We start from the raw sequence: 27,152 nt of genomic DNA, 5'->3' as shown, positions 1-27,152 counted from the left end.
AATTGACTGGCAACAAAAATACAACCAAAAGTTTTATTTTACATAAACTTATACTTTTCCGAGCTTTTTGATATTTTATGTATTTAATTGATATAACAATCGGTAGCTTAAGTCGTTTGTAAACAGACAGTTACAAAATATTAGTTTTTATGAGTCGTCGAAAGCACTTTAGGGAAAAACAAAAAACAAAGGATTAAAACTTTGACTCCAAAATAGAAAGCTATCCTTAATTTAGGAAAATAGTAGGTTCCTTATCTAAAATGATTCGTATTGCTTTAAAACATGTATCCAACAAGAAACTCGTAAAAGAACTGGCGTAATGTCCCCATTTCGATTGAAAATGCTGGTTTCTGAGAGCAAGAGGGAGTTGGCAAAAATAAATATGGATATTGATCCTGTGATCCGGAGGGGGACAAATTTTTGCTTTTTGTTCCACAAACTTTAGATCTTATTTAAAACGATTACCAAATGAAAAACACAACCCTTTGACACATATTTATATCTAATATGCATGCCTTTCGTATTATGGAGGTTGTTAAGTACCCGTGCTGGAATCGATGATGAATCAACATGGCTTTGTTATTATATAATAAAACAATAATGCTTCCTTATTTGCAATAGAAAATTACGTTGAGTTGTGTCTTTTCATCAGGGAAATGACCCAAAACAGCCCAGATAGATAGCCTAGTGACTTTTATGCAATGTTTTCTCTTGCTCAGAAGAAGAATATGTTTCTAATACGAAATCAAAGAAAAAGTTTGAGATTTGGGGGTCCTGCCAGATTTGTGGAGATGAATCTCCCAGGAAAGACGCGAAAATAAGGTTACATTTTATGACAGGGCTCTGAGCCATTTTTTTGCTGCCAAAAGCTTTTAAACAAATTATTAACCTTTCAATACAAATAAAGTAAACTATATTAATAAAATATTGGGGCAATTTCTTATAAATTTGAAGTTTTTTTGAGCTTTTATGAAATTGGTGCTATTTTTTGTTGCAGCCCAAATACCGGAATAATTACTTTTCTTTACAAATATTTCCAACTGAATCTCTCAAAGCATACCATTTCTCTCGGATAAGTTGAATTGAGCCTAAAAGTTGAAATAATAGTTGTAAAAACGGATGTATGTACATATGTATGTCCTACTTAAATAGTTCATATAAAATAATAAATAAATAGTTATCACCATTTTTTATTTAGATATTCCATTTACTGAATGTGCATAAATACATTCCATGAACATTAAAAACTGACGCCTGAACTTGAGATGAAACGAGCATAATATTCACGAATATATTATTCTCCTTCTACTTAAACAATTCAAAATAATTTGTACTTCCCAACTTCCAGAGCTAACTCTATCCGACTGGAATTCGATTTATTTCACAACAAATTTAAATGTTCGCACAAATTATTTTAACACGAGACTAAATCTGCTTAAAATCTGGATTGAAAGAAACCCAAACCAAGCCAGGAGATTGGAAAAATGTTTGAGGTGTCCGAGGCAGCAGAGGATGACAAGTGTTCACTGTATTGAAAGGGACCCTACCTACATACATATGTACTTGTCCTATTGAATGTTGACCTGTAAATTTGCTCGTTGCCGACAACATGTGTTTAACGAGGGTCTGTCACTTTTATTCTCCACTGTGTCTATTAACAATTAATATCCAACAACTAATCAAGGCATAAATTCGAAGCGAACTGAACCGTCCCGATCCCTCGCCTCCCGTACACAAGCCACTCAAATTACCAGTTCGGCGGTTAGGACCCATGAAAAGGGCCACAAGTTTCTTGTTAATGTTGCTGTCGATCTTTCTGTTTGCTTGCCGCGTCCACCTATGTACATATATATGTACATATGTATAAATATTCGACAAAGTTATACTCTCCCACGAAGAAGCCAGGGAAGAGATTTATTTAGGACCAACCATTTGGGGGAATACTTTGCACACGTGCAATGGTCTCGTATCGTGTCGGAGCTACCTAGTTATATGTAGTTAAGGAATGCGTGACGCGGCACTCAGTTAGGGAGAACCCAATAAACACCTGCCACAGGACGAGCACTGATTGGCTGAGGATTAGGGGTTGGTTTCGCCAGGTCCTATAAATACGAGCAGGAGTTGCAAATCGGACATCAAATATACTGGAAACGTTGAACAGTCAGTATCAGAATAAGTCTACTCCAAACCAACAGCGAATATGGCCTACGAAACTCTGATCATCAACACGTACAGTCGTGTGAGCGTGAAAAAGACCTACACCCCATCAAAGGCTGCGAAGAAGTTAATTAAAATGGCCTATAAACTGCTCAAGCCGTCTTTCATCTCCTCCAAGAGGCATTGGCCAACCCAAGCACGGTTGCCTCAAGTGATCGTACTTAGCGAAGAAGAATTACAGAACTTCCAAAATGACGAGTTGGAAGCAGCGGCGCCAGTGTAATTTCATCAACTATGATGGACGGAAAGGATCGTCCTAAACACCTAGAAAGAGCTTTAAGACTACACCGGAATCGGTCTCTAAATTTCCGAGCAGCTTGAACGTCTCAACAAGTGAAAAATTATTCAAATGCACCCAACTAAGCTTAAATCATTGTCTTCCATCTATGTACATATATTTAAGTGCCTGAATAAATACATAATATTATAATATGACCAGACTTCTTTGCATTTCTGACTCCTACTTTCCCTTTGTTAATTTCCCAAGGTTCTCCATGAATTCCAAAAGCAGTTCTTATCCCTTCCCGAAATACCTTCCTTTAATACAAAGACACAATAATAAAAAAAAAACAAAACCTAAGAGAACCTTCGGCTACCTTTATTTTACCTGTTTCCTTTGATCCAAACCTGTTGTTGATTCGAAAAATTCGAAACAAAAATGAGCCGAACCCGAACTGTGAAACCTGTTACGCAAAGGCAGTTTCTGATTTTTGTTTGTTCCTTTTCGCTCCTTCTTAGGATTGAGCATTGGACAGAATAAATCTCAAATTTCATTGAAACAGGTAGAATAATACCCGACAACACCATGGTGACTACCTAAGGCTATGTATAAACAAAAATAAGAGAACAAAGATCAACAGAAATATCTAGATTCTAGACCAAACGAGAAAAGCTACACGGCTCGTTCAAAATGTACCTCCAACAGCGTGCAATATAAAATATATTTTATATGCATACACAAATATTACATTCAATAAAATAAAAACGCTGGTCTTGTACAAGGCCCAGTAAATGGACAAAAAACCATCAAAGTCCGATGATCGTGATAGTCAGAGCCTTGACTACTTTCATCACTAATTCCATTGCAAATACAGGCAAAATTTTATTTTTATACCCGGTACTCGAAGGGTAAATGGGGTATATTGTATTTGTGTGGAATAACGGTTGTATGTAACGCACAGAAGAAAGCGTTTCCGACCCCATAAAGTATATATATTCTTGATCAGCATCAATAACCGAGTCGATAGAGCCATGTCTGTCTGTCCGTCTGTCCGTGTTGTTTGTCGGCTAGTTCTCAGAGACTATAAGAGCTAGAGCCACCAAATTTTGGCTCCGGACTGCTGTATGCTCACACTGAAACCAGTGTTTCCATTCCATGAGCCACGCCCTCTTCCACCCCCGCAAAAGGGCGAAAACCTCAAAAATCTACAACTTTGAAGATAAAATAAAACTAAATAAAAGAAAACCATTTCGTAAGGAATGACCATATCTATCAGATCACCAAATTGGGATCCGATTGGATCATTATTATAGCCACAATGAAGAAATTAATTTCCAGTGGCTAAACCCACCCTGTCCCGCAGATTTTGTTGTTCTTTTTACATTCTCTTATTCACACTCTGCTTCACTCGGCCTCTGCCTCTGCCCTCCCCCTGCCGCTGCCTCTGCCGACTTTTAACCCACCCCTGTGAGCGGGCGCTGCCTCTGCCTCTGCCGCGAGTCTGCAGTGTGTGGGTCTAGGGAAGAGCGGGAAGCTTAAGGAGCGTGTTGGTGTGAGAAGTGTTGTAGATGTTGATGACAGTTGAAGAAAAAATTTAAAATTTGACAAAACACCGCTGAGGTGCAGATGTAGTACTGAGTGCCGGGTATAAAAGTTGTGACGCCTAAGAAGCGTCTCACACGTCCCTTCTCGTTTTTTTGCTCTCAATGCAGTCGGCTTTCGGTTACAAAACCAAAATTTTTCTGATGAAATGCCATAACAAATCCAAAATAGTCAAAGAAGTCTGAGAAAATTCCTGAAACTCTTGATATTCCCACGCAAGGGATCCATTAAGGGATAATTGTCTTGGAAGAAAGAGCGTGCATGAGGTTCCCACGCATCAGTAGGAGCCAGGAGACAGGATCGTTCATGTCCTGCACATCATACCTGCTGCCTTTTCTAAACGTGTGAAATTTCAGATTCTTGCACCTGCCCTCATCTCAAACTCCCTGATTGGCTGTGATGCTGCGCCTCTCTTTCATACAGAAAATGTATAAATAGCGCCTCCATTCTTAGAGAGAGCATCACATACCACCCGACCGTCTAATCGAGAGCATCTCAACACGCACAAAAATCTCATAATGTCGAGTATCACCAAGCTAAAGAAGTGCAACAGCATTATGTACAATTCGAAAGTATCACCCTCGCGTCGCCTCAAGAACCTCCTGAAGCCACTCCTGGGTCACATCTTCCATCTTAAAAAAGAGCTGCCCAAACGCAGCTCCTACATTGCCTCCATCGAGAAGGAGGCCGAGTTTGACTGGCTCAAAAACGACATGGACAATATGGCCAACGAGCATCTGGAGAGCCGCCTCCTCGAGGAAATCCGCCAGTGCGCCAAGGCGGATGCAATCATCGTCTACAACCAAAACGGCTCTGGGGAACTGCAAACCATGGACCAAGAGGACTACTATGTTCCCGTTCACTTTGCTCGCACCAATGACGGCACCTTCTTCTGGACTTCGGTGCAGCCCCAAGACAGCGCGCCCTATGCCATTGAATGGAACTTCCTCGATCGGTGGGCCCAGGCGTGAAGCGTCAGCCAGAAGCTGGGACTACTTAAGCGTCTCTAACATGGGTTCTTCAAAAATTGTTTTGGACAACTCTGCAACCACCTTGCGCTAGGGCTCTAGCGGGACGGGCAGATCAGAGTTTGGGCACTTCGACTTTGGTTCGTCGATTTTGGGATTACCATGGGCACCGCTTTTTGGCAATTTTTACTACAAATGCCGAAAAAGCGGCTGGGTGACAACATTTTTGAGGAGGTGAGGTGGAAACAATTTTCTCCATTTTTCTTGTGCATAAATGAGAATCAATTGTTAACATTAGAGTAAAAAGAGTAAAAGATTTTGTTAAAAAAAAAGTCAAAAATAAACATATTTTTAAAAGATTTTATCATGTTATTTTTACGGAAAATACAGACTTTCTGCAATATGACTGTATATCAGTGCTCGGCAAGTCCCTATCTAAAGGGTATAGGACAGGGCGCTGCTGATGCGCTGCCGCTCACAAACACGCTTATTACAGTGATTCGTACCAATGCCAATATAGTGAAATGTTCCGTTTTGCGTGCGTCTTCACACACAAACATGTATATATTTATGTATGTATATATGTATGTATAAACATATTTGCAATCTGCCGTCCCTTAGGATATTAAGGATATTCCAATACAACTGACGTACTTCTTACATGTGGGAGATGTACGTTTATAAAAAAAGGCTATAATAATGATCTAATCGGATCCGAATTTGGTGATCTGATAGATATAGTCATTTCCTACGGAATTTTTTAGTTTTCTTTTATCTTCAAAATTGTATTTTTGGGAGGTTTTTGCTCATTTGCGGGGGCGAAAGGGATCTCATTTTTGAAATACACTTGTAACAGTGTGAGCATACAGAAGTCTGGATGCAAATGGGGTATCTGGATGGGTACTCTTTGAGTACCGGGTATAAAAAGAGTTGTTTGCCGAACGGACACCAAAAATATATTGAAACCACACACTTGGTTTTTCTTTCTAGCTCCAATGGAACTTGGGTTTTCAAAAACATATCAAAATTTCAACTTATCGAAACTTTTCAAAATAAAAATATATTTATATCGTAATTTTTTGGTTGACAAAATATCAATATAATGATCCATCTTGTCCATCGGCTCTTTCTTAGAGACTAAAATAGCTAGTGCCACCGAATTATGCTGACAGACTGCAGTGAAATCACTCTGATACAAGTGTACATATTTTAAAAATTAGCCCCAAATTTTTATTATTATTATATAATATATATTTTGTATTATCCAAATTTTTGAAAATAAGACAAATCTTAAAGTAACGCAGGGAATGACCATATATACCAGATCAATGAATTGGGGTTAGATTGGATCATTATTATAGTCAGAATGGATAAATTAATTTGCACCCCTTCCAGCAGCTTTTCTTAATTCTTCCACACTCTCTCATTCCACTCTCTGATTCGTGCAGTGTTTGTACATATAGTACATATGTACAAATGTACATATTTATGAATTTGATGTTCGTCATTCTGGCTATAATAATGATCCACTTCTTCAGGGTTCTGGTAGATAGGGCCATTCTCTAAGGAACTGCGTTTTTGTTTTGTTAGTTTTTTCAAATCTTTAAAATTGTGGACTTCCGCCTTTTTCCGACCCATTCCGCTGTGCAAAATTTTGAAATAAAATTTTAACAGTGTGAAATCACAACCTACCATCATTTACCTACCTATTTACCTAAATCTCTATGAAAAACTTCCTTGCTGTAGCTTTTATAGTCTCTGATATCCATGCGCTTATCAAGACTGACGGACGAAAAGAAATACATGTCTATATCGGGTCGGCTATTGACATACAACAATGTACAGTAGTGTTCAATGAAATTTTAGTGTTGCACCTCCTCACATTCAAAGACTTTTTTGAGACACTTCCAGACTTTCAAATTAAAGATTTGATACCTATTTGAATAGAGTGGAATGTAGGCTTTAAAAAACCAAAGAAATCTATACACGTTTGCATTCCATCTTCTTGTTTTTCATAACTTTTGACGGATACCATTCAAATGGGCTGTTCATTCACAGAAAAGAGCATGTTTGGCGACCTCAGACTTGTGCACAAATTATTGAAAAAACAGGATTGGGCATGTTAGGTTGAGCCCTATGAGTTCCAGCCCATATGAAGTGCTACCTTCTATCCTTTCGTTGTAGTATTGCACAAAATTGTGTAGGCTAGCATACATTTTTAATACATTACATTCATATTCCAGTTGAAAAACGCCTTTAAAAAGGATCTTTCAACAAGATAATGATCCGAAATACTCAAGAAAGCTCGCCAGAAATTGGGTTTCACCTGAAAAGATCGGCGTTTTACCTTGTTCAAATCAGTCCCTGGATCTGAATTTCATCAAAATTTGATGGGGGAATGCTAAAAGCATTATAATAAGTGAAATTCCGGCAACCAGAGCAAAGTGAGAGCCAGTGTTTAAAACATTATTGTCCAAAATCCTATTGAAGCTTGGGCCGGACCTTATTCAATCAAAATTGATAAAAAAAAAATATATATTGAACCTCAAGAAACATGTAGAGCATAAAAAAAGGGTATTAACTTTTGGGTTTGGGTTTGGGTTTTATTCAATTTTCAAAAAATTTCCAAAAAACGAATTCTCTTATATAGAATGGAAGACGTCAGCGATTACGTTGTCTTCTAAATCGACACGATATCGGATTAATTGTAACAGTATCGGTAGCCTAACGGTCTATTGTTTTGTACAACAATACAAATTACGTAATAAAAAACAACACAGTAACAAAAGAGCTTGCTTATAAATTAAACATAAAAAAACGAAATAAAGATTAATTGCAGCAATCACCGAGACACGTTCCACGAACTTAATCTAACAATAAATATACAATATTGCACATTAAGTTGTGGGGATTTGACCTTGAGGGGCGCCGAACAGCATCTGCACGGTGTGTGTGTGTATGTGTGAGTGCGTGTGGGTGATACCCTTCAAGGCCCCATTGCACTGTCCTCCAGCCCGATGCTGTTGTCTCTCTGCACGTCGCTATGCTCCTCCGAATGAGTGCGCTGCCGAGAGCCAATCGGTGTTAAAGCTTCAGTACCAACCAACGCGACGTAAAGTAACTTAACGTAACGCGGCAAACGCCGAAGCGTAGGGGGCTGCGCTTTGAGCGCGCTTAAAGCTGGAACCATCTTGGCTCTACATTCCTTCTCTCCTCCCCCTCAAAGGTATTGGGTGACGAGAGCGACGAAGTAGATGCTGCGTTTAACGGTTTACTTTCGACTGACGGTAAAGGCAGCGATCGCCTTGATTTTATACAAGTCACGGCCTCCTGCGCTGACATTGACGTCGCTCCACGTAAATGGAGATAAGCAACATGCAACATCCTCATACACACACACACATGGTTGTTATCATGTTAATGTATAATGCATTTATGCCGGAACGCAAGAGGGAATGGGAACAAGGTCCGACTCCCTTTTCTGTTATCTCCAGTCACTGGGCTACCCATTTTTATGTTTATCACCTATTTCCCCTCACTTTATTGCTGTACTTTAGTCTCTGTATCTTCTTTTCTGTTTTCTTCGGGTCGTATCTCTTCCTTGGCGGGTCAACAATGTTATATTCCAATAGTATTTACGTGTGTATGAGATTTGTTTCCATTTAATCTTCTTCCACACGCGCGTGTGTACATATGTATGTATGTATGTAAATACTTATGTATTCACGTACTCTTCCAGCACCAGCAGCATCTCCAGGGTCAGCCAGCCGCACCTCGCCCCCACTTCCACTCTTGCCCACAGACTGTGAATTGTTTTTAACAATCTCGAGATCGGACCCCAAAACAAGAAACGTCCCTCACAGCCGCACACAAGCGCAGTCATTCTCCACTCTTATGTGCATTCTCAATGCATGTAAGTCTACATATATGTATATATGTATACACTTGTACATATGTATACACGAATGCATGAAGGTACGTATGTGCATACAAATGTACATATGTATGTATGCAGAAGACCACTTTACGCCCCTTGGGAAATTAAGTTTAATGACCGTTCGCTCATGACCAAGTCAATCAGATGCGGGACTATTTACAAATAGAACAAAATCAGTGGAAAAAATGCAGAAACAAATATCGAGATACGCTTCACTCCATCGACGGAGTCGGGGGAACAGTTAGCGGTTATAAAGGTTCTTCAGCAGGTAAAAACAATATAACTCCCGACTGCACCCCTAAAAATTGTTATCCCTGTGGCAGGTACATTCTCCATGCGTACGTTGATCACGAGCCCGACACGCACGGAAGGAACCGTGAGAAAAAAACCCAAAAACGAAGCGAAGTAACCGTCCCTAGAAGAGGGTGGCAATAGTTCCGCTCGTAACAGTATTTCAAATAGAATTATAGAAGGTTGGTTGAGTTGAGGGTAGGCCATAGAATGAATGCAATCAGGTGTAGATCAAAGAGCCAGGGCAGCAGTCCACTCATGGTAAATAGAACCCAGCCCCAGAGCGCAAGTAGAACTACCAAGAATCAACCCCCTGATGGTTCAAAAAGCGTATTTGGTGCTGCACTTGCTTTTGGTAGCTGGTCATTTGCAGCCCAGGGAAACCAAAGTTTTGACAAAAGAAGGTTCCAGCCAGAAAGCCATATCTAGAAGCTTGACCCAATCACAAAAATTTGAACAATGCATCAAGATTGTTGCAATATGCCACCTCATCTGGGACTCGCCGCCCGAATACGACTACATTGAGTACGAGGACAACGACGAGGATATAAACGAAGAAACCCTAGGTCCGGAAGAAACTTATGTTAGCATCAAGGAGGATTACAAGAAGGCCAAGTGCATTCCTCCAGGCCTCAGTCAAAAAGATCTAGCCAAGTTTTGGGAGGCTGTCGCCGAGTGGGAGACGGAAGTGAAGAACCTTTTTCTCGTCGAGAAATTCGTTCCTATCGTCAAGGAATTCGACAACGCTATTAAGATTAATCTGTGGGGGGTGCTCCGTCTTCGAAAAACAATAATGTGCTATCGAAGCATGTTTTCCAATCCGAAACCACCACAAACAACAACTATAACAACAACAGGACGATCCACACAATTGACGACGACATCCACGGCAATTTCGTCAACAACGGTTTCTCCCTTGACTGTCAGTAGTTGCAATGCGTACACCGAAATCGGAGTTTGGATATATGAGCAGATCAATGGAACTTTAAGTCTGGATAAACTAATCAAGAAGTTGCCGAGAATTGTGGGTAAGCTCGAGCGCCACGTCCGCAGAAGTTGCTGCCCATATCAGCCCGTGCGAGATCGGGTGGAAGTAGTCCATGATGGCATCGATTTCATACTGGAATTTCACAGAATAGAGCCCTACAAGAGAGCGCAGTCCTCGGGTTTTATTGGCGCAGACATTGATAATCTAAAGACGAGATTGAAGTACCTAAGCTCGGTGCTAGCCGAGGGAGGAAAAGGGGAAAAACCATCCGTTGGCACGTGCTGCCCCGCCTGGTCCGAGCAATTAGAGTCTTTCGAAAAAGAGTTCGAAAAGCTTGTTGAAAAACTAAGAGGGAATACCTTCTCTTTAGATATAACAGGCTTGACCAACAAGCAAAAGGATTTGGAGAGGAGTCATTCAGGTCAAATTAAGCTTTTCGAAAAACTAGAAGCCTTACATAACAGTCAAGCATCTGAGGTCACAGAAAGTTGTTGTCAGAAAGAGAAAATAGTGGAAAATATAGAAAAATGTTTGGAAGACTTGAAATCAGTTAACGCACTGTCTGAGTCAACGAAAGTATTGGGCTCTCTTCAGGAAAGACTGAATCAAACAAGTGAAACTCTAAAAAGTACCGAAAGATTGCTGATGGCTGAGGAAGCAAATATCCGAAAAATCACATATTTGTGCAGAGAATTGTGCCCAACTCAAAAGAAACAAAGACTCGGTCAACAATCAACTAGTGTACGCCTACTGGAGGCACAAGTGAACGAAATGAATGATAAAGCTCCGGGAATAGTTGATCTTGCAGGCTCGCTAAATTGGGCAGCACATCTTAAATCTATAAACCAGGTGAGGCAAAGATTCATCGGTTTTATGATCGAACAGAGACAGAAAGATGTTAACTTTCACGTGGCCAATATTTATGAAGAGCCGTCGGATGAGTCGCTAAAAGAGCTGAACCGGAGACTGGACCAGCTAGAGGCAAAGCTAAAAGGACTCCGTCCGAAGAACCAGACCTACGAACAGATCCTGTTGGACCGCATGGGGGGCCTGGAGCAGCGCCTGGGAGACCGGCTGAGTGTCCTGAACGCGAGGATCAAGAAGACCGAAGCGGATGCAAAAAACTGCAACTCGGACTGCGATTGGGGGGAGCTGCCGACCATGTCAGAACTCCAGCAGAGAGTTAAGGCTATGGCGGCATCGGTAAAGAGTAGTTCGGGAAAGCGTAGCTAGTTAAACCATATAAAACTCCTGCCTTATATTCAAATCAAGCTATCCTTTGTAAGAGAAAATATAAAGTTTATGATGAAATCACATTAATAGTTGTTCCGTGTACTTTCTTACAATATTTTAAACATTTAAAACTTTCGCGCACTTCTCATGTTTTCGAACACTGTTGCCCCACTAAGCAATACCGTTGTGCATACCTCTTTGCACATACTCTGCAGCCCTTTTCAAGTACTTTCACTAGTATTTTTGAATTTTTTATTCTCCCAAACAAATTCAAAAAATCGCTTGGGGAAAAAAAGCTGGCAAAAAAATAAAGCTGGCTTTGCAAAAAAAAACTGGTATCCAGCACCACAAAAAAATGTCTGCCAAACTTTATATAAAAAAAAGCCGAGCCACAAAGTTTTTGTTTTAACTGTTTGTTTCTTAAGTATCCACCAACGTTAACAAAATCCACAGATTCTTGTCGATATATCGATACGAATAGCTTGTGTGGACTGAGAGAACAGCCGGCTGCTGAAATTAATTATTTGCCATTTGTGCTCTTTTGGCAATAATGGACGTTTGGCAAACCATTTTCATTATAGGCAAATGCCAAATGCATTCTCAATTCAACTACCAGCTCTTTTTGCTACTTTTGTACTTTCAGTTTAAATTTCAAACTGCCACTGCTGTACACATGTTTACAAAACACAGCTGATTCGAATGCCTGGGTTAGTTACGTCACTAACCAAATGGTATAGACTTTGGTAGAGGCCTGGGACTTCAAGACGCACATTGAGCGGTGACGTTTCGTTTCTATGAAGCGATAGTCTACTATACTATTTGGTTAGTGTTTACGTTCCACGCACAAAATAAATATATAGCAAATTTTTGGCTAGAATTGTTTTTGGTGTTGGATTGGTCTTAACTCCTTTTTTATTCTTTTTTTTTTTTAATTTAATCGCTACAGCGAAATTGGTTGGTCCGAGACGATGAGTCCGCATTGACCAGGTACTTTATGTTGAAATTTAGAATCCTGCAAATTTTGAACTCAAAAAAGAGTTGCTTGCCGAAAAAACACTCTTGTGTTTTCTTCCTTAAACCACCAAGATTGGTTTTGAAATGAACCACGCCCCCTTCCGCCCCCGCAAAAGGGCGAAAACCTCCCAAATCTACAATTTAGAAGATAAAAGAAAACTAACACTCTGCTTCTGCTTCACTCGGCCCCTGCCTCTGCCCTCCCCCTGCCGATGCCTCTGCCGACTTTTAACCCACCCCGCCCCACAGCTTTAATTTGTTTTTATGGTTTTTGCGGGCGCTGCCTCTGCCGCGAGTCTGCAGTGTGTGGGTCTAGGGAAGGGCAGCAAGCTAAAGGAGCGTGTTGGTGTGAGTAGTGTTGTTGATGTAGATGACAGATGAAGAAAAAATGTCAAATTTGACACACAACCGCTAAGGTGCAGATGTTGTACTGAGTGCCGGGTATAAAAGTTGTGACGCGTAAGAAGCGTCTCACAGGTCCCTTCTCGTTAACATTCTAACTGATAAGAAACTCATGATACAGTCTGTGTTCATTTTGGAAACTTTTCACTATTCATTATCATACTTAAGAAATTTAAGTTTACACAATTATACGCATTGTTTAAGTCTACAAAAGCTAGTACGACATGTTCGTTGTTTTTCTTCTTTGAGGCAGTTACATTGATAACATCATTTATGCACATCGATGCAAATTTGTTTTTTTGATATGCATACGATCTGTAAGGTAGTACCTTGTTTTATTTATGTAAATTTCTAGTTTGTTTTTAATGATTGAATTTACAGTTTTGGCCATGACCGAAATCAGTGATATTGGGCGAAAATTTTAAATATCTGTAAGATCTTTATGTTTTTTGGGTATAGGTGTGATTTTTATAGAACGCCATCCCATTGAAAAGTCACAATTTGCTATTTTGTTATTATAAAAACCAACTAACGTTCAAAGCATTTAACATTTCATACGTGATTTTATGCAATCCTCCAGCTGTTCTCTTGTTACGGCCAAGAACCTCATCGAGATCTTCCACAGTGAATTCAGGACTATCGTAATTTTTTTTAGCATACATTGAGGCTTTAATATTTCTGGCTTCCACAGGTATTTGTTCCCTTAGAAATACCAAAAACCCTCTCGCTTTTTCTTGATCAAATTTTTCTAAAGTTTCTGTGTGATGGTTTTTAAGATTATTTATCATCTTCTGTTGAATTTGTGTTAATTTCTGTTATTTTACGGGCTAGCTAATCTTTGCCTCAACCGCTCTGCAGAACTTTTGAAAAGAAGGTTCTGCATTTGCTTGTATTTGTGCGTCACGGAATTCCCTAAAAAGTTCAGCATGACTCTCATCCCACCATAATTTTAGTTGTTTTTGTCCTATTTGATATGTTGCAGCTTTTATTTCTCTGCCCAAATTTTTTGCTAGACTTTCTATACTTCCATTTATTTTACCTATGTTTGTTAATAATCTTTTCTTGGCAAAAAATCTTACAGCTTTCTTTTTTTTTCCAGCCATAACAAAAACTATCGGATGATGATAACCGCCTCCCAGGAAAAATTTTCCGCATTTCCAGTTTTCTATTTTGATTCCTTTCACAAAAGTTAGATCCAATACAGAGCCTACATTTGCATCAATGTTTCTTCTGAAAGTAACACTGCCATCATTTGCCAGTATGTAACCCGCATTATTCATAGCCTTCCTCAAAAAAGTTCCTCTCCTGGTATTTACTGTGTCTCCAAAGTCAGTGTGTCTTGCATTGAAGTCTCCTGCTATAACGCATCTTTCAAATGAATCGAGCTTCTCTATGAGCCTGTCTATTGTCTGCTTAAAAATGGTGAGTGGTATCAGGGGTTCAAAGTATGCAGATGAGATGACAAAATTTAGTAAATTTCCACTAGTCTTAGCTATTACAATTTCTCGATTGGTTTCAAAAACGATTCTTTTTAGATTTAAATTATTTTTATGAGCGAAGGCCACCCCTCCATAGCCATCTTCTCTGTGTTTTTCAATGAGATTATAATTTGCTATTTTTCTAAAACTAAGATCATGAGAGAACACTTCCGCCAGAATGGCAATGCTGACGTTCTCACTGTTAAGGAAAAATTCTAGATCATTTTTTTTTTGCTTTAATCGACTGAATGTTATGTTGCAGAAATTTCATATTTGGTTTTAATGTTTTACTGTCTACTTTTGTCTCCCAGTAAACTTGTATTCAAAGCGTTTATTGCGTTATTTTCATGTAAATATGTCTGAAAATCTGTTAGACTACTTCTATAATGAACATGAACATTTGTTGAAACATTAAACTGGACTTTTTATTCATGATTTTCACTTTTTTCATCGGTATATTTAGCAACTGCAAGGTATATTTCGTTACATTTCTGAGGGCAGACGGTATTTTTTTTTCGAAAAGTCTCGGTCACACTGTACGCCAACCACGTGTTGTTTACTTTATAAAAAAAGTAAAACAAACAAATAAAACAAGCCGATTATATTATGCGCGACAATACGCCACCGCATCGCCCAGTCTTTGAAGACGGCGACGATGAGATACTGGAAGAGATAGAGCTGGACGCGAATGCCGCACCTCCATTGGACGAGGAGGAGGATGAACTGGAGGAGGTGACGCTGGAGCAGCTGGAGGCCAGTCTGGGCATTCACGACTACGGCGATGACGATATGGATGAGGAGTCAATCCGGGACCGGGAGCGCATTGCGAACATGAAGGATGAGGCGGTGCTCACGTTCCGCAGCCACACAGCGCCGGTGTTTGCGTGCAGCCTGCACCCGCAGTACACCTGGGCGGTAACAGGAAGTGAGGACGATCTGGCCTTTGTGTGGGATACGAGCAGCGGGGAGGTGCTCTACAAAATCACCGACCATAAGGACACCATCACCGAGGTGCACTTTAGTCACGATGGCGCTTACCTGGTAACGGGAGATCTGGCCGGCGAGATCAATGTCTTCAAAGTGAGCGAACTGCGCGAGGAGCGTCCCATCCTAACAAAGGTCTGGGCGTACTCCATGTCCGACATGTCCTGGCTCTTCTGGCATCGCGGTGCCCATGTGCTCCTGTCGGGCAGCGACAGCGGCGAAGTGTATGTCTGGCGCATTCCCAGTGGAGATTGCAAAATCCTAGCTGGTCAGGGGGCGCGGTGCGAGTCCGGAGAACTGAGTGGTGACGGCAAGAAGCTGCTAACGGCATATATGAATGGAGTCGTTAAGCTTTGGGACCTGAAGACCTGTCAAGTGCTCATGGAGGTGAACGAGCAGCACCCGATGGGCCTCGGCGAGATCACCCACGCTGTGGTGGCCTGTGAGCTCGACTCGCCCTTCTACATCTGCGCCGAGGGAGGAGGTGAGATACTAATGGGACCGTTGACTAGTTGTCTCTCTAATCCAGACCAATTTAAAATTTAGGAAAGCTGCTTTTCTGCACCAACAGTGGACCCGTCAGTGTGGTGCAGTCGGAGCACGGCATCGAGTGCATTGCCTTTGCTCCCGCTTCGTCGGACTTGAAACTCTTTGCCTGCGGTTCGCTGGACGGCCACATATCCATATGGGACTACTCAAAGTATACGCTGCGCACTGTCTGCGAGAATCCAGTGCCTAACGATGGCGTCCTTAGGTGACTCTCCTCGCTGTCCTCGCCAGTTGATAAATGGTACTAATAGTTTTATGTGTCTATTTCAGACTCAAATGGTTGAACGACAACACCATCCTGGCGGCCACATCGAACGGCAATCTGAATGCGTTCGATGCCCGCACAGGAACCCTGAAGTTCACCCTCACTGGACACTTTTATCACATCTACGAATTGGCCTACAAGCCTATGGATAACCAGCTGTTGTCCGTTTCTGAAGACACCACTGCCAAGATATTTAAGGTTCCGCCGCTGGGCGACTAAAGTAGGTGCTAGAAATGATAACGATCTGTTTCAGTGTATGTACATAAATAGACAATACATATGAATGTAAAGGATAAATCCAGTGTAAATGTAAAGAGGGAGCAATGTTATAGGACCCCGCTCTTGAGGTGGGTGGCATGCGTGTCACGATGGTGGGGTGCCAGAGCGGCATACACATACTCTTACACATGAGTATATGCATGTTTCTTTTGCCTGTTCTCATTCCCCACACCCACACACACATACACAGTGACCAACACAAAGTGTCCGACAATTGTCAAACAAAAACAACACTTTTTGGATTTACATATTCGTCTTTATTTCGTTGTTTTATTATTTTAATCAAGCTTTTCGGTGGGCAGTGCATACCCCGCCGATAGCAAAGAGATTTCAGTCTGATTCGGGTTCTGAGTGCGTCTGGTTCTCCATAGAGCGGGTAAATTTCTTGGAGCTCTCAAGCCATTTGAATTAATGCGAGTTTTCTAGGTAGCCTGGTCCGAAACCCGTGATGGGACTTTAACAAATATTTAGCCTAGATTAATAATGACGAAATACATACATATATTATTATTAATATAGTATAATATAGTGTATTAAAATATAAATATTAAGGTTGATCATGAAAACACACGACTCGTGGCATAATGGAAGCAACACAAAACATATTAACGAAAATTGCATATGGAAGTGATCCATCATATTTTCTCTTTCCACATGAGCATATGTATATTCTGTGATTTTCCATGTGTGAGTTACGCGCAAAACTTGAAAAAAAACCTCGAACACAACAATAAAAGTCACACGAATTTACAGTAAATCAACTGCAAACGGGGGCCCGAAACCACTGCATAAATGCGGTTATGTTTGCGGACTCGGACGTGCACACTGAACAACAGCGAGCTCTGTGTGCGTCTCTGTCAATTAGATTACCAGAGGAGCAGAGCATAGACACAATAGCCTGCAGAGGCGCTACATTTGTTTTGTTTATTAGCTGTGTTCTTTTTTATGCCGGGAGAGCTCTGATCGAGAAGCTAGTCCAGATACTCATAGGGGAACTAAAAGTACACAGAACACAATTGAATTATCACAGTTTGAAATGTCAGATGCACGCGCCTACGGTACGGAACGGGTCCGTTCCTCTATTTCCCCGTGAGCTCATCTAATCCAACTTTATTTATGATAATCCGCTCAAGTGTTTAACAAAAGTCCCACACATATGTATGTACATACTTATGTGTGTTATATGTACCCAAACATTAATGTGTGTATTTTCCGTGTAAAATACTTCCGAATCTGGAGTGCTAATCAGTCACAAGAAGTACATACTTATGTGTGTTATATGTACCCAAACATTAATGTGTGTATTTTCCGTGTAAAATACTTCCGAATCTGGAGTGCTAATCAGTCACAAGAATTTTTAACAACGCGGAAGAAGCCTCATGCAGAAGATCAAAAATATTGCATTGCCTACTCAGCGATTTTAGTGTGGTAGCCAACTCAAAGGCCTCAAGTGATTAATATTTTACTCATCGATAAGCCACAAAGTTGTTCTTAAAAGTAGTGTTCATCCGAAATCAGAAATCCTTAAAAGTATTATTGATGACACAATTTGCATATTATAAAAACGCTATTTCCCATAAAGCCATTCAACTAGATTAGATGCCAAGAGACTGCATTTCATTTATATCTTTAAAGGTCGTTGACTAACAGAATCTAATAGACTAAGAGCGATAACATTGTCTGAAGAGACAGCAGAGCAAAGAAACGTCTCTTTGGCCTCAAGTATTTTTGGCAGCAAAAGTTCGCTGCTCTGAGCCTGAGGTCTATCGGTCGCAAGACATTGAAATTCATGATGGTTCTTGCATCATTCGATAGAGAGTCCGAAGCATATTCCTCTTCCAGAGCGATGCGCTAGGTGCTAGAAACTGTTTACCACACAGATAGGATAGGCATGATGTGGAGCGACAGGTAAAGAGAAAACCTGGAGAGCGCCAAGCACCTCAACACCACAGCCGAGTGGAAAGCCATAGTTAGGCATGCCGTGCTCTGCGAGCAGCAGAGAGCGCGTCGCGGCAGAGGACCGGCAGCCAGACAGACGCAAGAACAGACGCAGACCCAGACCCGCTTCATAAAGGGGGCTAAAAATGAATTCCAAACTTACTTTGAACAGAGCGTGTGCATGGAGCGGTCGTCGACGACCCGACCTGGAAATATTGAAGTTTATTTACAATACATGTGTACATATGTATGTACATGGTAGTTTATTGTGGCCTGCACATGTCGTCTCTGTTATAGTTTATATCCATAGTGATTGAGGTAGCCCTCGAAGATGCCTCGACAGCGAACTCTTCCCCTTTGAAAGACACCACGTGTGTTTCCGATAAGCTACATTTCCATACATATATATGTATGTACATGTGCGAGAGACGAGTGTTGTGTCGTGTGTGTGCGCGAGTATGAAATAGAACCGAAAACTGAATAAAGGCATTTGGAAGAGCGCGAAATAAAAGTAACTGTATTTTAATCGACGGGCGAGCTCCACGCTGGCACTGAGCACGCTTAAATTGTGCTGATAAAATAAGTAAAGCAACGCAAAACCCCATCGGGAGAACAATAAAAGCAATGGTCTTACAAAGGTTTACATAAAAAGTTAAAAAAAAAGCAGGAACCCTCGCTATAGGAAACAGGAAATCCTAGAGATACGCAAGAGCTCCTCACCAGCAACCCCTAATTCAAGTCTCTTTCTTGAGTAAAGCCCAAACCAAAGTTGTGTATAATGGCGCGTATTCAGGCGAGCGATTCTCTTATACCCCGACAAATTTTTGAGATGCCTCCCGCCGCCGAGCAGCTAAGCCGGGAGAACCAGTCCTCCATCGCTGACAGTGACAGCCAGGGCTCCGGCGTGAAGCTCAAGAAACAGATCGGCCTGCTTGATGGTGTGGCCATCATCGTGGGTGTCATAGTGGGCTCCGGCATCTTCGTCAGCCCCAAAGGTGTGCTCAAGTTCTCCGGATCAATTGGACAATCGCTCATCGTCTGGGTGCTATGTGGTGTTCTCAGTATGGTCGGCGCTCTGTGCTACGCGGAACTGGGTGAGTAATGGGGCCGTCCATGTAATTCTTTGTTTGTTGCTGATAATACTCGTCTACTCGAAAGCCTTCGCCTGGTTGGCGGTTCTGCATTGCTGGCAGTTATTGGTTCCGGCTGATGACAGCACATTATGGGTCAGCATATGGAAAGTGGAGTAACATGTGGGAGAGGAGGGGCATTGTTTACATAGGTGAAAAGAGTGTAAGACAACCATGGTAGAACCTGAACGAAAAGCGCTGTGGTTAACAAAAATACTCATATGAGGTTGGGGCTAAACAAACCTTCCTACAATTTAATATTTAATATTATGAACATCGAGAAATCTTTTTACATCGAAATATTAATATCATCTCCAAAATGCAAAAGCTGCAAAATTTACACTGTACATTATAACTGAAGGCATGTGTACATGCATTTTTATACCCGGTACTCAAAGAGTAAATAGGGTAATTGTATTTGTGCGAATAACGGTTGTATGTAACGCACAGAAGGAAGCGTTTCCGACCCCATAAAGTATATATATTCTTGATTAGCATCAATAGCCGAGTCGATAGAGCCATGTCTCTCTGTCCGTCTGTCCGTGTTGTTTGTCGGCTAGTTCTCAGAGACTATAAGAGCTAAAGACACAAATTTTGGCTCCGGACTGCTGTATGCTCACACTGAAACCAGTGTATTTCAAAAATGAGCCAAACCCCCTTCCGCCCCCGCAAAAGGCCGAAAACCTCCCAAATCTACAATTTTGAAGATAAAAGAAAACTAAAAACGCCATTCCGTATCTATCAGATCACCAAATTTGGATCCGATCGGATCCTTATTATAGCCACAATGGAGAAATTAATTTCCTGTGGCTAAACCCACCCTGTCCCGCAGCTTTTGTTGCTCTTTTTACATTCTCTCATTCACACTCTGCTTCTGCTTCACTCGGCCCCTGCCTCTGCCCTCCCCCTGGCGTTGACTCTTCCGACTTTTAACCAAGACTCGGTTTTTAACGCTCTGTATTAGAAAAAAAGTGACCATCAAAGTTGCGTACAAGAAATTGTCATAGATGGCGCCACTTTCGTAAAATTTGCTGTGAAACCTATGGGTCATTATTGCACACAATGTCCAGACCATTGGACCATCAAAGTTGCGTACAAGAAACTTTCATAGATGGCGCCAATTTCGAAAAATTTGCTGTGAAACCTATCGGTCCAAGAATGTACCAATTTTATTGCTGTATATCTCATAAATTGGAAAATATTAACCGATCCAATTTGTTTGATGCATTTTATTTAGTAGGCTCTTACTACGTGTTCTGTAATGTGAACGATATCTAGTGGTTGGCGATGTCTTCTACATCTAGATGTAGTCCTGAGTGCCGGGTATAAAAGTTGTGACGCGTAAGAAGCGTCTCACACGTCCCTTCTCGTTACATAAGTAAAAAGTAGTACAAATGAACATAAGTACATACTCCCCTTTCTCCCCCCTCTGCTTCCAAGACCGAGAGTTAGGATTCTGTAGGATGAAATGATCAACGAGAGAGAAATACTCACAGTAATATTGGTATATTCACTGAGCAATTTCTCGGGAGACTCGTTTTAAAAATCGAAATTAGTTCAGTTTCATCAAGATGACCTCTCAATGGACACATTAAATCAGTTCCCCGACAAGCTGTTCTGTTGATTGGAATCAGAGGGGGGAGGAGCAGAAAATAATAAGGGTCAGACACAACATTGAATTGGAACAGTGAATACTCGCTCTAAAGACTTTCATTCCCAAAATAACAGAAAATAAAAGAGCTTAAAACTCGACAAAATCGAACTTTTTTTCAGCTTCGAACCAAGTTGACTTTTTCTTTTAGACTGAGGGCTTAACATTGTGTTAAAGAACAATGGTATTAATTCTATGGCAACACTTTTTTTTACGAATTTTTCAAGTATGATATTTATTGTTACAGGTTTTTAGAGTTACATCTTACATCTGGTTGTAATGAAATTAGCCTTTCTGTAAAGCTGATGAATGCATATATAATGTACATACACACACTTTGTGGTTTTGGTTTACCGTTTGAAAAATAATTAGCTTTGAAATGCAAAAATTTTGATTTGATTGCGGTTTTTTACGATATTTTGATTTTAAAATCAAAGGAAAAGTCGAGAAAAAGTATTTCCTGTGTCCTCTATTTTGTAAACAGGTGCATTAATTGGGCGCCGTTTAAGGTATTGCTCGCCAAAATCTATGGAGAGACGGCTGAGCTAAAATTGTTCAAAAACCCCGTGTGTTTCAAGAATCGTTTCGTGTTTCAAATTACACTACTCGACAAAATCGATACTTTTTTACTTAAGGGACCAAGTCGACTTTTTCGATATTAAACGAGAAGGGACGCGTGAGACGCTTCTTACGCGTCAAAACTTTTATAGCCGGCACTCAGTACTACATCTGCACCTTAGCGGTTATTTGTCAAATTTGACATTTTTTCTTCATCTGTCATCTACATCTACAACACTTCTCACACCAACACCAACTCACACAAACATGCTCCTTTATCTCGCCGCCCTTCCCTAGACCCACACACTGCAGACTCGAGGCAGAGGCAGAGGCAGAGGCACCGTCCGCACACCAAAAGGGGCCGTGTGAGACGCTTCTTACGCGTCACAACTTTTATACCCGGCACTCAGTACTACATATGCACCTCAGCGCTTATTTGTCAAATTTTACATTTTTTCTTCATCTGTCATCTACATCAACAACACTACTCACACAAACATGCTCCTTTATCTCGCCGCCCTTCCCTAGACCCACACACTGCAGACTCGCGGCAGAGGCAGCACCCGCACAAAACAAAAAAACAAATGTAAGCTGTGGGACGGGGTGGGTTAAAAGTCGGCAGAGGCATCGGCAGGGGGAGGGCAGAGGCAGAGGCAGAGGCAGAGTGAAGCAGAAGCAGAGTGTGAATGAGAGAATGTAAAAAGAGCAACAAAAGCTGCGGGACAGGGTGGGTTTAGCCACCGGAAATTAATTTCTCCATTGTGGCTATAATAAGGATCCGATCGGATCCCAATTTGGTGATCTGATAGATACGGAATAGCGTTTTTAGTTTTCTTTTATCTTCAAAATTGTGGATTTGGGAGGTTTTCGCCCTTTTGCGGGGCGGAAGGGGGCGTAGCTAATTTTTGAAATACACTGGTTTCACTGTGAGCATACAGCAGTCCGGAGCCAAAATTTGGTGGCTCTAGCTCTTATAGTCTCTGAGAACTAGCCGACAAACAACACGGACAGACGGACAGACAGACATGGCTCTATCGACTCGGTTATTGATGCTGATCAAGAATATATATACTTTATGGGGTCAGAAACGCTTCCTTTTGTGCGTTACACACATCCACTTTGTGCAAAAATACCCTCCCTATTTACTCTTCGAGCGTCTCACACGTTCCTACTCGTTCTCATTATACTCGTAACTGGTGTTGATTTACCAAGTGCGAGATCTAATAAAATTGATTATCAGTTAAGTATATACATTCGAACATTCCTTACAACATAAGCGGCGATGAGCAGGGCAGAACTACGCGAATATGTCATAGCACTGTTATGCATATACGTACATATGTATGTCTCTCTTAATGATTTTTACTACTATCTCTTCTCTCGCTTTAGGCACTATGATACCCAAATCCGGAGGAGATTACGCCTATATTGGAACAGCCTTTGGTCCGCTGCCTGCATTTCTTTATCTATGGGTCGCCCTGCTTATTCTGGTGCCCACGGGCAATGCGATCACAGCCCTGACTTTTGCACAGTACCTTCTGAAGCCCTTCTGGCCCTCCTGCGAGGCGCCCGCTGAGGCCGTACAGCTGCTGGCGGCTGCCATGATATGTAAGTTTGTGGAAACAGCCTAGAAACAATGGAATAATAATGATAATCCATCGAGGAAGATACGTGTACTAATTGTGATTGACACTTGCTCTTAGGTGTGCTGACCGTGATCAACTGCTACAATGTTAAGTGGGTGACACGTGTGACTGATATATTCACAGGAACCAAGGTGGTGGCCCTTCTTGTTATTGTCGGAGCGGGCGTCTGGTACTTGGCGGATGGCAATACGGAGCATTGGGATAAGCCCTTCAGCGGGGGCAATCTTTCTCCGGGATATATTGCTCTAGCGTTCTACAGTGGCCTCTTCTCCTACTCCGGCTGGAATTACCTCAACTTTGTCACTGAGGAGCTGAAGGACCCCTATCGCAATCTACCCAAAGCCATTTGCATCTCCATGCCGTTAGTGACGATAATTTATATGGTCACGAACGTTGCTTACTTTTCGGTGCTGTCCACCGACGAAATACTTTCATCGGATGCGGTGGCAGTCACCTTTGGGGACAAGATGCTGGACTATATGTCTTGGGTGATGCCCTTTGCAGTGGCCTGCTCGACTTTTGGCTCGCTAAATGGCGCCATTTTTGCATCGTCTAGGCTGTTCTTCGTAGGGGCACGCAACGGACACCTACCAGCAGCCATTTCTCTCATCAATGTTAACTGTCTTACGCCAGTGCCATCGCTGATATTCCTGGTGTGTCCCACTTGATGCTTTTCCAATAATAAAAATAGTTTATAATTTTTCTTTCTCATCCTTCAGGGCGTTCTCACCCTCTTGTTGCTGTTCATCAAGGACACCTACGTGCTAATCAACTACGTCAGCTATGTGGAGGCCCTGTTCACGCTTATCTCGGTATCGGGACTGCTGTGGCTGCGCTACAAGCAGCCCAAGGCGGAGCGACCCATTCGCGTCAACCTGGCACTGCCGATCATCTATCTGATCGTTTGCCTCTTCCTGGTAATATCCTCGTGCTCGCAATCGCCCTATGAAGTCGGCATTGGCACAATAATCATCCTGTCCGGCATTCCGATCTACTATCTGACCATTCACCATCCGGTCAAGTGGCTGGCGGACACCTCGCAGTCCATCAATCTGTGGTGCTCCAAGTTCTTTATTTGTATGCCCAATCAGGAAAAGTTCGATTAGAGATTGAGGAGAGGTAAGGTGCCTTCAGCGAATGCATCGATCGGGCCCAAGTCTCAAGCTATCGCTAATATTGAACATTTTAATTCTACGCACAACATTACGGAAGTGTTATTGTAAATANGACAAATGCATCTATGTATAATGTATAAAAATATTAAGCTTTGATATGCAAAAATGGTGATTTTGTGAGGTTTTTTTTTTTATGAAATTTAGACTTTAATAAGTCAGGAAAAGTAAAATAATTAATTATAATTAATTAATATCTAGCGTTCTACAGTGGCCTCTTCTCCTACTCCGGCTGGAATTACCTCAACTTTGTCACTGAGGAGCTGAAGGACCCCTATCGCAATCTACCCAAAGCCATTTGCATCTCCATGCCGTTAGTGACGATAATTTATATGGTCACGAACGTTGCTTACTTTTCGGTGCTGTCCACCGACGAAATACTTTCATCGGATGCGGTGGCAGTCACCTTTGGGGACAAGATGCTGGACTATATGTCTTGGGTGATGCCCTTTGCAGTGGCCTGCTCGACTTTTGGCTCGCTAAATGGCGCCATTTTTGCATCGTCTAGGCTGTTTTTCGTAGGGGCACGCAACGGACACCTACCAGCAGCCATTTCTCTCATCAATGTTAACTGTCTTACGCCAGTGCCATCGCTGATATTCCTGGTGTGTCCCACTTGATGCTTTTCCAATAATAAAAATAGTTTATAATTTTTCTTTCTCATCCTTCAGGGCGTTCTCACCCTCTTGTTGCTGTTCATCAAGGACACCTACGTGCTAATCAACTACGTCAGCTATGTGGAGGCCCTGTTCACGCTTATCTCGGTATCGGGACTGCTGTGGCTGCGCTACAAGCAGCCCAAGGCGGAGCGACCCATTCGCGTCAACCTGGCACTGCCGATCATCTATCTGATCGTTTGCCTCTTCCTGGTAATATCCTCGTGCTCGCAATCGCCCTATGAAGTCGGCATTGGCACAATAATCATCCTGTCCGGCATTCCGATCTACTATCTGACCATTCACCATCCGGTCAAGTGGCTGGCGGACACCTCGCAGTCCATCAATCTGTGGTGCTCCAAGTTCTTTATTTGTATGCCCAATCAGGAAAAGTTCGATTAGAGATTGAGGAGAGCAGGAAAGGTGCCTTCAGCGAATGCATCGATCGGGCCCAAGTCTCAAGCTATCGCTAATATTGAACATTTTAATTCTACGCACAACATTACGGAAGTGTTATTGTAAATAACTCAAAGGCATTCTGGCAGCAGAACTTGGCGCGAATTTTTATTATTACTTATTCATATTTTATATATCATTTGTCTCCCTTCCACAACAAAAAAGAGTTCCTCGGAACAGCAGCCAAGAAAAGACAAAACCAATATTTTAACAATTTTTACATAGTATTTAAGAGGAAATTTAGAATTTATTTTATTATATTCGAAGTAACTTTTGCAAAATGTAAAAACCGAATTTCTTCTGTGTAAGGATTAAATTAAAAAGAAATGTGAATGAGCGTGCGTAGTAAGGCGCGAAGCAAAATAAAGCTTCCCGAAAAGCTCCGCCAAAACACAGTAAGTAAGTGGCTGGCGCGTGCGCAGAGGCAATGTGGAGAGAGATATAAAGAGAGACAGATATGGGGCGAGCGAGAAGCACGTTCCTTTCCGTTGTATAGAAACGCTGCGTCGGCAAAACCGTCATTTCAAAAAGACCGTTGAGCGGGATAGGCAGTCGTCGAAACGGAACGCACGAATGACGATCAGCCCCCAGTAGGGTTCCGCTTTGCGTTCAATAAAGTTTACCACATACGTGTTCAGTTATTAAAATGGCCCCTAAACCTGTGCTAATTGTACGCCTCCTGTGCCTCGTTTCACTGCTAGGAATGGCACAAACCTCCTTGGAGTACAACCGCTACCTGGAGCAAATATTCCAAAAGTACGGGGATGGCGGGACCATCAACTTTGAGGTAACAACAACAACAACAAAAACAGCCGCCCATCCAACAAGTCTTGTAAACACACACAAAGAGGGGATATATGAGGCGAGGTAAACAAAGACGGACATGTACTCTGGCGCTTTTTGCTGATGTTATGGCAAACAATTAGTGAGTTTTTGTGGACCGGGCATAGTGCACCAACGATCATCTAAGACAGAAAACTGGTAATCGCTAAAAGAAGGTGACACGGGGCAAGAGAAAAAATAAATTGGTGTACGACAAATATATGAGTATTGTGAAAGTGAAACATTTCTGTACATTTTAACAACAGTTATAATCGCATCACTGCATTCAACCTGAAATCTTTATGGAAACACAACCCTATAGCAACTACGGGGTGCCCCTGCGTCTGCCGCAAGTCAGCAGTATTTGGGTCTATGAAAGGGCGGCGAGCGTGTTAGTGTGAGAAGTGTAGAAGATGTAGATGACAGATGAAGAAAAAATTTAAAATTTGACAAAACACAGCTGAGGTGCAAATGCACTATTGTCCCAATGACCAGTTTTGGTGGCTGTTTACGCCAAATTAGCGCAAAGGGCTTATGGCCGGGAGCAATAAATATTTTGTATAAGTAAAATGAATTTGTAGCAATAAGTTATTGAATTGTTGCATTTACGACATACTGACAGAAGTTTGTTGCTATAGAACATACATGTAATACGCTCTGTATTAGAAAAAGAGTGACCATCAAAGTTGCGTACCA

At 41.7% G+C, this 27,152-nt stretch overlaps 8 protein-coding genes across 9 annotated transcripts in view; 7 read left to right on the top strand and 1 right to left on the bottom strand.

The window, feature by feature from the left end:
- The first annotated feature begins 2,126 nt into the window (after positions 1–2,126).
- LOC117579514 lies at positions 2,127–2,649 on the top strand. The gene has a single exon (XM_034265420.1). It carries the CDS (start codon positions 2,201–2,203, stop codon positions 2,438–2,440), a length of 240 nt encoding a protein of 79 aa, XP_034121311.1. The 5' UTR covers positions 2,127–2,200; the 3' UTR covers positions 2,441–2,649.
- Positions 2,650–4,493: 1,844 nt separating this feature from the next.
- On the top strand, positions 4,494–5,336 carry LOC117579410 (enhancer of split malpha protein). Its single transcript, XM_034265289.1, has one exon. It carries the CDS (start codon positions 4,558–4,560, stop codon positions 5,008–5,010), a length of 453 nt encoding a protein of 150 aa, XP_034121180.1. The 5' UTR covers positions 4,494–4,557; the 3' UTR covers positions 5,011–5,336.
- A 4,086-nt stretch (positions 5,337–9,422) lies between these two features.
- LOC117580380 lies at positions 9,423–11,469 on the top strand. Its single transcript, XM_034266916.1, has one exon. It carries the CDS (start codon positions 9,552–9,554, stop codon positions 11,454–11,456), a length of 1,905 nt encoding a protein of 634 aa, XP_034122807.1. The 5' UTR covers positions 9,423–9,551; the 3' UTR covers positions 11,457–11,469.
- Positions 11,470–14,863: 3,394 nt separating this feature from the next.
- Positions 14,864–16,445, top strand: LOC117580384 (angio-associated migratory cell protein). Its single transcript, XM_034266920.1, has 3 exons — positions 14,864–15,818; positions 15,881–16,088; positions 16,154–16,445. Exons 1-3 carry the CDS (start codon positions 14,957–14,959, stop codon positions 16,365–16,367), a joined length of 1,284 nt encoding a protein of 427 aa, XP_034122811.1. The 5' UTR covers positions 14,864–14,956; the 3' UTR covers positions 16,368–16,445.
- A 224-nt stretch (positions 16,446–16,669) lies between these two features.
- The window catches only part of LOC117580385 (39S ribosomal protein L39, mitochondrial), a 19,361-nt gene continuing 8,878 nt past the window's right edge, over positions 16,670–27,152 (bottom strand). For both annotated transcript variants that reach the window (XR_004573565.1, XM_034266922.1), the window contains one exon: positions 16,670–16,899. The gene's annotated coding sequence lies outside the window, so the exon portion shown is untranslated. The remainder of the gene's footprint in view (positions 16,900–27,152) is intronic.
- On the top strand, positions 18,413–24,570 carry LOC117580382 (Y+L amino acid transporter 2-like). Its single transcript, XM_034266919.1, has 4 exons — positions 18,413–19,459; positions 23,094–23,312; positions 23,408–24,003; positions 24,070–24,570. Exons 1-4 carry the CDS (start codon positions 19,144–19,146, stop codon positions 24,454–24,456), a joined length of 1,518 nt encoding a protein of 505 aa, XP_034122810.1. The 5' UTR covers positions 18,413–19,143; the 3' UTR covers positions 24,457–24,570.
- LOC117580411 (large neutral amino acids transporter small subunit 1-like) lies at positions 24,583–25,923 on the top strand. Its single transcript, XM_034266958.1, has 3 exons — positions 24,583–24,592; positions 24,724–25,127; positions 25,194–25,923. Exons 1-3 carry the CDS (start codon positions 24,583–24,585, stop codon positions 25,578–25,580), a joined length of 801 nt encoding a protein of 266 aa, XP_034122849.1. The 3' UTR covers positions 25,581–25,923.
- LOC117580381 (zinc transporter ZIP10) overlaps positions 26,141–27,152 on the top strand; it is an 8,470-nt gene continuing 7,458 nt past the window's right edge. Inside the window, exon 1 of the mRNA XM_034266918.1 lies at positions 26,141–26,421. Coding sequence (XP_034122809.1) covers positions 26,281–26,421 — 141 coding nt within the window. The 5' untranslated portion in view covers positions 26,141–26,280. The remainder of the gene's footprint in view (positions 26,422–27,152) is intronic.

This window comes from Drosophila guanche, unplaced genomic scaffold (genome assembly GCF_900245975.1).
Source record: "Drosophila guanche unplaced genomic scaffold, DGUA_6, whole genome shotgun sequence".
Classification (NCBI taxonomy): domain Eukaryota; kingdom Metazoa; phylum Arthropoda; class Insecta; order Diptera; family Drosophilidae; genus Drosophila; species Drosophila guanche.
Note: the sequence above shows the minus strand (reverse complement) of the source record. Positions and strands in the feature narration are given on the sequence as shown.

Excerpts from the sequence above, each read along its gene's own strand:
- LOC117580380 (XM_034266916.1), top strand. The coding sequence starts at position 9,552 with ATGGTTCAAAAAGCGTATTTGGTGCTGCACTTGCTTTTGGTAGCTGGT.
- LOC117580411 (XM_034266958.1), top strand. Across the intron at positions 25,128-25,193 it reads TGCCATCGCTGATATTCCTG|GGCGTTCTCACCCTCTTGTT; the intron begins GTGTGTCCCACT and ends CTCATCCTTCAG.
- LOC117580384 (XM_034266920.1), top strand. The coding sequence starts at position 14,957 with ATGCGCGACAATACGCCACCGCATCGCCCAGTCTTTGAAGACGGCGAC. Across the intron at positions 15,819-15,880 it reads CATCTGCGCCGAGGGAGGAG|GAAAGCTGCTTTTCTGCACC; the intron begins GTGAGATACTAA and ends TTTAAAATTTAG. Across the intron at positions 16,089-16,153 it reads CCTAACGATGGCGTCCTTAG|ACTCAAATGGTTGAACGACA; the intron begins GTGACTCTCCTC and ends TGTCTATTTCAG.
- LOC117579410 (XM_034265289.1), top strand. The coding sequence starts at position 4,558 with ATGTCGAGTATCACCAAGCTAAAGAAGTGCAACAGCATTATGTACAAT.
- LOC117579514 (XM_034265420.1), top strand. The coding sequence starts at position 2,201 with ATGGCCTACGAAACTCTGATCATCAACACGTACAGTCGTGTGAGCGTG.
- LOC117580382 (XM_034266919.1), top strand. The coding sequence starts at position 19,144 with ATGGCGCGTATTCAGGCGAGCGATTCTCTTATACCCCGACAAATTTTT. Across the intron at positions 19,460-23,093 it reads TCTGTGCTACGCGGAACTGG|GCACTATGATACCCAAATCC; the intron begins GTGAGTAATGGG and ends CTCTCGCTTTAG. Across the intron at positions 23,313-23,407 it reads GCTGGCGGCTGCCATGATAT|GTGTGCTGACCGTGATCAAC; the intron begins GTAAGTTTGTGG and ends ACTTGCTCTTAG.